General features: G+C 40.7%; 1 protein-coding gene across 1 annotated transcript in view; it reads right to left on the reverse strand.

The window, feature by feature from the left end:
• Positions 1-10,315, reverse strand: part of jmjd1cb (jumonji domain containing 1Cb) — a 118,255-nt gene extending 107,940 nt beyond the window's left edge. Inside the window, exon 1 of the mRNA XM_062413688.1 lies at positions 9,935-10,315. Coding sequence (XP_062269672.1) covers positions 9,935-10,090 — 156 coding nt within the window. The 5' untranslated portion in view covers positions 10,091-10,315. The remainder of the gene's footprint in view (positions 1-9,934) is intronic.
• Positions 10,316-13,037: the final 2,722 nt, after the last annotated feature.

Here is a 13,037-nt window from a genome sequence, read left to right on the forward strand (position 1 = left end):
ATCAGGAGCATGTAAATATAGTAAATGAACAGAGAAACAGAAAAACAACTCCGAAGGACACAGACTGTACAAAAGCACGTGGGGATTCATGATCAAATACTCTAAATGTCTGTCTGCAGCAAAAAAAAACTATGACTAAATCTATTTTAACTTTCGTTGATGAGACGAGACGAGACGAAAATGTTGGTGGTTGACTAAGTCACAATAATTTTTAAAACATCATCGTATCAGGCCGTCATAAAGTATCAGGAGCGGGCGAGTGAGTCTGTGTGTCTGTGTGTGTGTGTGTGCCTGTGCTCTCCCAGATAGCGCACCGGTCCGTAGCTCCGCCCCCCGCCCTGCGCACTCGCTCAGAGAGACACAGTGAGATCAGAGCTCGTTCACGTGTGGTAGCCTCTCAGTGACCGACTGCTTCTTAACAATGGAAACAGTGGAAACACAGAGTTTCTCTGGTCTCAGCTGATCAGAGATCAGCGCCGCAGCTTCTTGATCAGAGCAGAAGCTGCAGTTGGTTTCTACCGAGCTGCAGTTTCTGTGTTCGCCTCCAGTCTGACCTGCTCTCCCTTTTTGTTTTCATATTTAAAACTAAATATATATTTTTAAGCTATTAGGCTGCAGCTATATGTTTTTATAGAAAAGGAGTTTAATGTGGCTATTAAATGTGACTAAAACTAGACTAAAATGGAATTATTTTTCGTCGACTAAAACTAGACTAAAATGGAATTTGTTTTAGTCAACTAAAACTAGACTAAAACTAAGAAGGATAAAAATGACTAAATGTGACTAAAACTAATTTGCATTTTCGTCAAAAGACTAAGACTAAGACTAAATCAAAAATAGCTGCCAAAATTAACACTGGTCTGCAGTCTGTAGTAGTAGTAACACAAGCCACTGCCCTGAGGACACTGGGACTGTATGTAATTTATATTAATTATGAGCTTCACTATCAGTTCTCAGTTTAGACTAGCTTCAGCTATGTTGTCATTGCACCAAATAACAGCTCTAAGAAAACAAGTGCGAAAAAGCAGTGTAGTGCAAAGTAATGTGTGTGTGTATTTCGAGATATATAAATAACACTCAGGTGATATATAAATAAGCTCAGATATAAACAAAAAGCTTGGTATTAAAAGTGTGAAGAAAGTGAAGCGAATACAATGAGATATGTAAAGAAACTAGGAGATTGTCAGAGGAAAAATGTAGTGCAGGTGTAAGAAAAACAGACACACTCATGCAAATGAGGGAAATTTGTGTGTTTTTAACCCATCTGGTGCAGGACACACAGAGCAGTGGGCAGCCATGTACGGCGCCCGGGGAGCAGATGTTCGGGAGTAAGGTGCCTTGCTCAGGGGCACTAGACAGTGGGGTACGGAGAATACTCTTGGATTTTTGGACAGATCCAAGTGTTGTCCATCCAGGTTGGTTTTTTTTTTTGTTGTTCCTGCGTCCAGGTACGTTTTGTTGTTGTTACTCCATGGCGTCGAACCAGAGACCTTTCAGTCTGATGTTTTACCAATTTTCTGCCCATAGTCCACCAATAATCACTGGTATTAGTCAGTAGATATACAGAATAAACAGCAGGAATACAGTGTATACTGGAGGTCAGATATGCTCTGTAAAGACAGCAGTATAGATATGAGCAAACACAAGGAAAGATGTATGGCCTATGGTATAAACAGTGATATGTAGATGTATAGATATGCATTAGTATTTGGGAGCAAACATAGTGTGGGATGGAGTGCAGAAACAGATGGACCTCATTTCTCCTCAAGAAGAAGGTGATGGTGGGCCTTCATGACCAGGCCAGAAGTGTGAAGGGTCCAATAGAGGTCCCTGAGCGTGAAGCCGGAAACATGATCTACTGCTGATGAGGTTGTGTGTCACCTTTGCTCTTTCTGACATCCTAAATGATCAAACGGGTTTCTTTCTGTCTGTGACTCGGAGAGAACAAACTCTTCCTGAGGATCAGGGATTCTGTTTGTAATGCAAGTTAAGAGACTAAAGCAGGCCTATTGTGATTCATCCTCATGTTGTGACTCATGTGCACAAAGCAACCATGTTAATGCTGTGTTTGTTTTATGAAAAGATTAAGTTAATTACATTACAGGTTCAACTGGTGTCAGGGAGGCTGACAGACAGACACGTCATAGACAGGTATGACAACATTCTTTTGGACTGGCTTTCTCCTCCAGTAAGGTAGGAACATTTGACAGTTACATATTCACCTCAGGGGGTGGACAGCGAGACGATTTACTGAGCCTGTGTCCCACCCCAGAAATAAACAGAATACAAACGGCAGCAGGTGACAGCTTGTCTTCGACTCAACAGAAAAGAGACAGCCAAACTAGGTGGACACGCATGAGCCACAGTTGCTCGATTCATTTGGGAGATGTTCCAAACTGAACAAGCACAACCTCCTCATTACTGGCTACACAAAAATAGCTTCCCTCACATTCTTTGGTAAAACAGTCTAGTTAGAGGGCAGGGCCAGTATTCCCTGACAGCAGGTTTCGAAAATACACAGGACAGTTCTGGGTCCAAGAAATAATATGGACTGAAATGAGTATTTCAGAAAAGTACATTGTTTAACATACTGTGTTGAACTCTCTTGGGACTTTCCCACAAGAGCAGTCGTGATTTAGAAAAAGCACCAAACGTGTACATCATGTCTGAAAAGGCCAGTTTGTGTCAAAAGCCATATCATATTTTATCAGCCACCTATTCAGAGCAGTTATTAGCAAGTGGGCTGTCTGATTGGGTGATGGATTTAACAGCAGTCAGACAGGCTGAGGTTCACTTATTCCATATTCAGGACACAGTCACAGTCTGTCTGGGCTGTCTTCTCAATTGGCGCTTTACTATAACCCCTCTGGATCTACTGTTGTGGATAACAACATAGATATTCATTGGAATGTCTCTTTATTATTTATTATTACATATCACTGTTAAACTGAAGTTGTTTATATTTTATTATGCATATTTAACATCAGGCAAAACCATCCAACTGTTTAAATTGAATTAGCTTGACAACATCATCCCTGCAGGATGTAATTTCACTCAACAAAAACCCTCACGACACCTGACTGTATGTATCACTTACTGCTCCATCACTGGTCTGATAAATTAGTTCGGGGGAACAACATGATGATTGTTCTCAAACCATCATAAAAGATTTACTGATTTGTGGACTCAAATTATTAAACACTTACTGACTGGTCAGTATGTGAGACCCTGGGCGGGGGGGGGGTGGGCCGAATCTCAAATGTACTTAGTGTATTGCTGCTTAATCTACATGGTACAGAGCACTGGATCCATCCTCTGTCATGGATTTTTTTGTATCCCAAAGAGGATGAGCATGGAGCAAACAATGGTTATCTGCCAAAGGTACAGCTAAATCACTTGCTCTGGGAGAAATTGTATTCAGAATTCAAAATGCCAACCACTCCTAAACAAAGAGTGTCTCTTATCTCTATCTGATGCATACAATAATTGTATGTATTTTTAGAGCTCCAGAGATGGGGACTCTTCTCCCTTCCAATAGAAACCACTGATGAATACACACAAGACTAGAGAAGACAATTGACATACTGGTCTGCCTATATACGCCGTATAGTGATATAGCCTGAAAATATAGCTATTTTATTTATAGGCAATATCTAACTAAACTTTATTTTTTAGTGCTTCATTATTCCAATTTACAAACAGTTTTGAGTAGTGAAAACAGAGATCACTAGAAGAACTATGATAGTGTGCCATTAAGTTGGGTTCTGCGTGTACTTATTGTCTAAATAAATTTAAATTGCTGCGTGACATGGCATGGCAGGGAATTCACTATAGCACATTGTGTACTGACCTGGGATCTACTTAGTGGTACATGTGATAGGTTTTTAACCAGTCAGTTTTTTTAAATAGACACAATGTCTAAACAGACAGTGTATTTTTGGGGCTATATGTTTCTAACATAGAAATTCCATCACAGCCTAGCGATGACAATAGAAATAGTGTAGCACATTATACGAGCAAAACCGCAGCAGCTGTTGAGTAGTAGATCCTAATATATTCCCAGGGTTAGCTGCGAAGCCTGCAAGCCTATAGGAAGCTTTATGGCTGCCATATGTAGCGCTGTGATGTAGTGGGGCTTTAGTGCAGTGTGTGTGCGTGTGTGTTGAGTAGATGGGGGAAGGGTACGTACAGCCAGAAATCCAGCCAGCCCATCCTGGCTTCAGATTACATTTTGTTTCCTTAGGCACCAGAAAACAAACCACTAACACTCGGTGTATCCAGTTGCCCAACTTCACATACACTGGAAGTCCAGTGTTTCCCCTATATGATTGCCATGTCAGCCCACCCCCTAAATAGCTCCCCCAAAGAAACCAAAGGAAAAAGAAAAATCTTTGTGCTTTATCTAATTTATGTGTTCATTTCAGCTCAGTGTGAGACTCATTTACAGTTACATTTGTCTCTCTCTGCTTGCCTCTGTGTGTCGTATCCCCCACAGACATAGAGGAGAGCAGAGGACATACAGCTTGAAAACTTCTTATGTTGAGTGCAAGTCTTAGAAATCGCTCTGAAACCAAAATTGGATGCTTGAAAGTCAAGCTAATGTCAGGCTTAAGCCAGGCTTAAGTGAGGCTAAAGTCAGGCGTTGACCCACCTTGGCTGTCAGAGAAGAAAAACAGTCCTCCTGACGCCACAAGATCAATGATAGGTGAAGACAAATAAATATAACATATAAAATTGAAAATAAATAAACAAACAGGAAGAGAAGCTGACACCTGCAGTCCCCACATTGCCTCCCCCAATTAACCTACATTAAAGGCCAGCGCATGCTTCTGCAACTGCGTCTGCGGCTTTTCACGCAGCTTTGTCGAAGGACTCGTTTTAATTTATGCTTCTCTAACGCTTGCGCGTGTTGCAAAGCAATTCACCGCCAGAACACTAGGCGGAGTAATGTTTTTTTTGAAGACGGTCTTAGACATGCCTTCTTTGTGTGTGGCAATCGTGGTCGACTGTTTATTTACATCGCCACTGCGGCTCCTCATAGCCTTTTTCTGGCAGACAAATCCGCCAGTCAGTGACGGATTATACAAGTGTTCATACTTTCGAATCTCTTCTGTCAAACGCTCTTCTATTTGGTCCATATTCTTTCTTCTAAATCTTCGTGGTTTCTGCCGCTATCATGGGGCATGAACCGGAAATGCGACTCCGGAAAGGATGTAGTTAGCCGACCAATCACAGCCTTGCGGGCTGCGTGAGGCTTGCAGAGCTCTGCCGTATAGTTTTTTAAAATTAGGCGACGCACGTAAGCACGTAAGAAGGGATACGTAAGCATGTAAGGGCTCTTGCGCTTGCGGGCTCCTGAAAATTCAGAAGCATGCGCCGGCCTTACGTCAGCGTGTGCATGTCTATTGGGGGCCATTCGGGGTTCAGCATCTTGCCCAAGGACACTTTGGCATGCAGATGGGTCAGACTGGGATCGAACTGCCGACCTTCAGGTTGGAGGACGACCACTCTACCCCTCAGCAACAGCCGCCCAAGTTTTATATAAAACCTCTGTATGCTGAATATCAGTTTATTCGTTTACAGCTGAGATCATAATTACAATATTATTAAAGGACATTTTCTGTTGTATCTATTTTACAACATGCCAGAATCAAACTGATGTACAAATCAATGAGCTGAATTCCTTACTACTTTATTTATGATCTATTAGTTACATGTTCCATTCCTTCAGTACATTTTAAATTGCAAAAAATGTGGCAGGCTGCTAATATCACAATATAATACTGTAATAGATATAATGGCATTCATAATAGTATTAATTATAGTAAGGTAATAATCAACAATACCAAGTAGTAGTACTAGTACTACTAGTAGTAGTAGTCAAATTCATGTGATGGTTTATTTCTTTGCGAACATTACTGTAGCATTGACATTACGAGGGTAAAGCTACTCTCCAGGTCATGTTTACTCTCCATTTCTCTAGTGTATGTTTGAACTAGAAACAATGCTGCTATTCAAAACCTAACACACACTCACACACAGCTTAGAAATGTTTCTAATGTGGCTGAATTGCAGCACTGCAACAACCCTGCAGAGACTCTGTATGTGGAAGGTTCTTCCCAGGTCACAGCCTGTCATTTTCTGCTGATTAGCCACATGGAGATGAACTTCAGGCCACAGCCCTAAAAACAAACTAAGAGCACTGCTACTGTACACGCACACGCAGACACACTGGACTGCAATGGAAAACAAAGAATCCTATAGGCAATGACCTGGTTGCCCTGCTCTTTCCATCCATTGTGAATTCAGTCAAGATGAGTGTGGCAGTTTTATGCCTGATATGCCAGCGTAGGGTTCTGCTGCTGAGCTTTTACTTTTTCTTTCAGCTTGTCCCTCTAGTTCCCACAAAAACTCTATGTCTGGAGATTTCAATGCTGTTAAAATGCTCTGTATTTGACTCTTCATGTCACAGATTATCCCATGGTCCATTTTAATTTGAACTCTCGCTGCCATTTTTCAGTTTTAAGATTCTATTTCTGCATCAACAAAACCTGGTTACCTGTCAAGTGTCTCTTAAAACTTTAAGGTGTTCTTGAACCTTTACTAAAGTATTGTCAGGTTTACTGACTGAAATGGATTTAGCCAATACAACCTCAAATGGATAGTGAGCAGCTGCATGACCACTATGTATATTATTGGTAATATTTGCCTCTGATATACAGTAAATAAAACTGGATTGACTCCCACCCTGTACACAAACAAATAAGTGGCCTCGAGATATGAAAATAGCACCCAAGACGGTGCCAAACTGTTTCATCATATCAGTTAGCTCATATAACATTTTGTAATTGGCTACTAGGTCATTGCATAATGCGGACTAGGGCTATGAAGCTGTGCATGTCTGTTATGGCCTTCAATAAACAGAAATAATGTCCCAATAGAATAAACTACATGTGAGCTAATAATTCAAATGCAACCTACAGTTACTACTTCTATATTACAGTCCATTGCTATTACAGCTATCAAATATCCTTTATACAGACTTTACACTTAACCAATTCCGCAAAATAAATCAGTAATTCAAAAATTGTTTAGTCCGCGTTAGCTCTGAGCCAGCTGAACTGGTCTAATCACCTGCTAGACCAGATACCCAATACTGGGCCACCCTAACCACAAAAACACCATTAAAGGAATTACAGTTATGATAATGATAACAATAATTACAATCAGTATTAGCAACAGCAACACACAATCATTTTAAAAGATGCCTTGTCAGGCACAGTTATCACTGTTTCACTTTAGAACGTCGCAGGGAAAATCTATTCTACCTTATTAAAATAGTATCCTGTCATGGGTGTTATAACACATGATGTACACATGTCTGCTGTATATGTTAATGAAATGTAGTTTAGCTCTGTGTTACATCATGAATGCAAAAATCAACATTCACATGGGCAGTCTTATAAAACAAGAATGTTTTACACTTAAGCTTCAACACAAAATATACTAGATCAGGGCTGCAACTAATGATAACATACATATTTTCTATCTGTAAACTATTTTACTTTCTTTGACAACTTCAAATTGCTTGTCTTTTCATACCATACCCCATTAACATTTAGTTCACTTTAATTTAAGACAAGCAGAAGCAGTAAATTCCTACATTTTACAGCTAGAACCATTAAATTACTACGATAATGTGTAAATCCAGTTCTTTTGATTTCACTGTTTCAGCTCGAAATTACAGATATTAGCTGTTTTAGAACAGTGTTCAGAGCTGACTGCATACATCCAAGATCAGATGTGTCACTTAAAAAGCTTCCAACTAGAGTAATAGTTTAATCTTGTGATTTTAGGCATTAGGTAACTGGTATTTTTGGATTCACCTCTATAATCAGCATAAAGTGAAACTCGACTTGTGTAAACTGCATTATTCTTTCACTAAGATGCATAGCTATGAACCAATTAGCCTTGTTGAGCCATGGTGAACGTGGTATACCCCGGAACCACTGGCCTATCTGACCAGACACTTGACAGAGACCTGACAGCTTGGCTTGACACACTTCTTCCAATCTAATCTCCAATCCCTGTCGCCTGTATTCACTCAGCTAGTTAAGACCCTTGCTAATTAGACTGTGCCCCACTGTATGGAATTAAACCAGAGCATTACTCATTGCCTGAATTATAATCACACACACAAGGACTATTGCTAAAAGGGAATTAAGAAGCTGTGAGCATGTTTGTTGTGTGATACAAACAAGCAAACTGTGCAGATGAGGGAACATGCAATTACACATGTGAGAGCTGTTTATCTGCATGACACTGGAATAGATCCATGGAATTATGCCACCACATAATTCCTGTCAAAAACAGACACAACTGGATGTAAATTCATGTATCAAAGGGGAATACACAGAAAGCTATGATCCTGCAACACTGTCTAATCTCGTAGAAAAGATCACAAGTGGTCAACGACATATGAGATGGACCTCTGACCTGTATCCTTGTCTGATTTTATGCCATGACATACAAGTGATAACCGCAGAAGAGCTGAACTCCCCCAGATGTCTCTCAATTAAATTAATATGCAAAGAATTGTCCTACCAAAGACCTATGACAATTAGATGATAATGTGGACTGGGAGATTTTCTATCTGATGACTGAAAGAATGGCACATATGTACAGAGACAACACTCTCAATAATCAAATCACAATCGAGCTTGGGTTTGGCCAGTTATCTGCATAGACAGATAGGAGGATTCAGTGAACAAAAGAAACCGGGGAACAGGCACACTGTACACTGACACAGGAGTGTATTGGACAGCCAAGGGCTTGTCAGGGCAAATATTCTATTGTTTGCTGGTTTCTGCACATTAACCTGTTGTGAAAATACCTATTTTCCAAAAGAATGTCTGAAACACACAGATATACAGCCATGGTTTTCATCCATCACTGCCTAGTGACTGCAATGAGAAGCACTATAATTGCACACCAAGCTGGAACTAGATGTGCTCCTGAAAGCCCTGGAAGCGACAACACTGAGTTGTCTTGAAATCGCAGACAACATTTGATATGACGATCGACTGGCCATTGTTCAGCTGTCAGCTAGCCAGTTTTATGTTTTTACAATTCCTTGCATTCCGACGTCCTTGGCGGAGACGGAGGGCTGGCTGTCCACCTGAAACACGGGCAGACGGTGCTTGATGGTCGATCACCGCGCACAAATAACGCAGATTGTGACCAATAACCATGAGGCAACAGGGATTAGTTCAATGTAAAGGCTGTAGTGCGGAGTAAATCTATGAAGCCAATCTTACCTCCGTCAGCTGATTTGCAGTATACAGCAGATTAAAGAATTTAGCTGCTAGGGAGTCAAATTCCTACACATGCTTTGACAAATGCAGCTTCGCTCCGACGACAACACACAGTCAGTCCAGAGCCCAGATGTCTGTAATCTGCAACACGATCACTGAGAAATGAGCGCTTTACATGATCTATTATAGATTGAAGACACGGTGTACCTACATGGAGCCATTGTGTTTCAGCGTTCTAATACGTGACAACACGGAGGTCTGCCCTCGCCTCCGTACAGGACTGATGAGGGAGATAGGTTTGTGGATCTGGGTGTAAATAAGAAGTGTACTGTCTGGACCTGAGCTGTTTGCTTTCCATAACCCCCTGCCGGTGGTCTGCCTCCCATTAACTTGCCTAAGTGGTCAAATAGCAGCTCAAACTTGTACACGCAACAGAATCTGGTTTGGGGAAACTGTGAAAATACAAGCGGTGTACACGTTGGTCCAAAGAGTCATAATAACTAAGACAAAGCCACAAAATAATTTCCGCCTGGTAAGCCTCCAACATTGCCTCAGATATTTTCCCATTCGCTTTGCATGTAACAGAGTCAAGAGGCGGACGGACTCGGCGCTTTCCTTACCGTCAGGTCGGGATGGTCGTTGTCACGATGGTTGACGGCTCGTATGACTCCGGACCTCCACGGCCACCGGCCGATGTCGCCGATTTCAGGCGGGTCGTCCCCGCTGACACAGAGGAACCGCTTCCCGACCAGCTCCGGGCGAGCCTCGACTGCCATGGCCCTTCGCTGGTCCGAATCCCCCCTCGAAAAAACTTCCCGACAACGACGCCCTTACAGCCCTGTCATTTACGACATTAACCCAGCTACGAAGAATCCAGCGGTAGAAAGAAAATGCAAAAAGGTGAAGTTGTTTGTTGCTAAAAGCTGAAAAACCGACCCGGGGGATTTAAATGTGTAGCAGTCTCCACCCGCTCTAGCGTCAGTATCTTTTCTCTCAGCTTGAAAAAACCGTGAACACTGGACCGCATCACAGCCGCGATCCACGCTCGTGTTTATCCGCTGGATCCCATGATATTCACGGGGACGCGACACGACTGTCTCCCTCCGCCATATTAAACACCGGCGGTACTATTTTCTTTAAAACATTGACTTCAACTGCTCTTTCCAAGAGAACTGACTGCCACAGCAAGTGATGGCGATCAAACCTGAAATAGTAATACAGCCACTATTACGCATAATAATTATAATAATTATAATAATTATAATAATTATTATAATTATAATAATTATAATAATTATAATAATAATAATTATAATAAAGAGAAGAAGAACAACAATTATTCTTATTATTATAGAAATGAATTATTTACATAATAATGACCATTGTAATCAAGGCAGTATTACAAACCTGGCACAATGGCTAACTGCCCAAAGATTTATTAAATTGTATATTGGTCTGCAAAATATAACCACACACACACATGTACGTATGTATGACTAAAATGTATCACAAACATTTGTGTCCTTTACAAACGTGTTTGTATAAAAGTCTATTACTCAAAGTATTACAGTGTTATGATAACCAAATGATGACCTAAACAATGCCTGCAGAATAGATGTTCACTGTGATGGATTATTACACACATCAAACAGGGAAGTCTGCTGATACATTTACATTTTATACTGAAATGGATTGAAACCAGTGACTGCATGGAATGGAAGAATATTAGAACCAAATATCAACAGCTTTCTGATAGGCTTTTAAAAACCTTAGTTGAATTTCAAAACCCACCAGACCACCAGCAGAGGTACTTCCATGAGTAGTCATTCATAATTTCATTCATGATTTCAAGTTTGGAGTTTTTTTTGCGGAAATATTTCATTCAGTATTTTAAATGCCACTGGCATGTTTGTCTTTCTTTCTTTTGGTGCGGATTTACTCATTTGTATTGTTCTGAAGGAGCAACACTAAGAGAGAATCAGTGACGAAGAGACTGAGACTGATGAACCGAAGGAGAACAGGAGAAAGAAGGTGTGTGTGTGTGTGTGTGTGTGTGTGTGTGTGTGTGTGTGTGTGTGTGTGTTTGGCTCTGCGAAAGACTGCACAGTTGTGTACTTGTGTGCGCATGCGGGTGTCTGCAGAGGGGATCTTAAGGACAGTATAGAGGGTTGTGTGTGAAGCATGTAGAAAACAATCAGCCTGGAGCAACCTCCGGGGTAGGATACAAGAGAGGAGGAGGGTAAAACACAGAAACGGAATGACAGTGCAAGAGAAGCGGGGGAACAGGAGAGGAGAAACAATAAGAGAAAAGGGGAAAGATGCTGAGAAAACAGCCACACCAAGGACACAATAGTGAAATGAGGAAAGAGGCACGAAAAGAGGAAGAAGAAAAAGAAAAAAAAGTAAAGAAGAGGTTTGTCATTGTAGTGGAATAAGAAAAAACAACTGAAAGGAAAAGCACTGCGGTAAATATAAAGAAGTGAGACAAATATTTATTTTCTCATTTACATATATGGTGTTTATTGACCAAGGGTAGAAAAAGCAGATCCTGTGGTTTTAGTAAGTGTTGGGAATATCTTACAACAATGTTACAACTATACTATATAATTGCGAAAAAGCTAAAGAGCTCCATCTTAATTTCAAAACTTCCCCTATTAACACTACAATTATACACTGATTACTGCACTGTCTCTTGTTTGTTTAGACTGTACCCATGCAGACATGTAAAGCGGAGGGTTTGAGGTTTTAGGGGGAACAATGTTCTGGTATGCAAGTGTATCCTCTAAGAAAACTCTGTCCTCCTAAAGATGTGGTCGGACTGAATGTAAATCAAATCCTTAGTCTTTTTGAATAATAATAGTAAGCTAAATAAACTCATAAAATATAGAAATTCACCCTGGTGGCACATACTGAGACAATGACTCATTGCAAAGCTAAAAACACCTGTACCAGTTAATGTCTGTGTCGGTGCAATGGCTGTTCTTGGAGAATAAACCACAACTGAAGACAATTATCTGGTGGTCACTTTTGTAAAAGCAGTGTGAGATTAAACATTTCACACTTAATACAAGCAGGATCCACAGCTCATCTGAGAACAAATCATAAAGCTCCTCCTTCAGTCTGACTGTATGACAATAAAGGTGACAGGGCTCAAGGTCAGATTGGACTGACTTCTATTGATACTCGTTTTTTTTTATAAACAGAATATTATCTGACCACATTGATAACAAAAATGTTTGCAAAAATAAAAAAGTAAAAAAAAAGACAAAATAAAAGCTGTGCATATTTTATTTGCTGAAGCACCTCTTTTCACCCTCCTTCTAAAATGCCCTATTTCAGCTCAGCTGTGACCCTCCTTTGTGATTGGTCAAGCACTGGGTGTATGTCTAACATGTCATGCCGCTTACCTATAGGCATCCCGCTCAGCAGTACATGCAGCTTTAGCCACGGTAACAGATGTGCTGTTCCAATTCAAGCCACAGTAGCCGGTAGGTGGCTATGTGGCACATTACATGTTACTTTGTGGTGTAGACATATGAAAATGAGTAATTTCAGGCTCTACAGCAGATTTTTCTGTGTGTGGACTTTGTAATTTTGTAACTTATTAGAACCTACATGCACTTAAAAGTTATGATACAATAAAGGAAAGCAAAACAAAATAAGGGCACTTCAAGTGGTGGATATTTCATGTTTTTCAGCTTGTGAAATGTTATGGAACCATCC

The sequence above is a fragment of the Platichthys flesus genome, chromosome 20 (assembly GCF_949316205.1).
Source record: "Platichthys flesus chromosome 20, fPlaFle2.1, whole genome shotgun sequence".
Lineage (NCBI taxonomy): Eukaryota > Metazoa > Chordata > Actinopteri > Pleuronectiformes > Pleuronectidae > Platichthys > Platichthys flesus.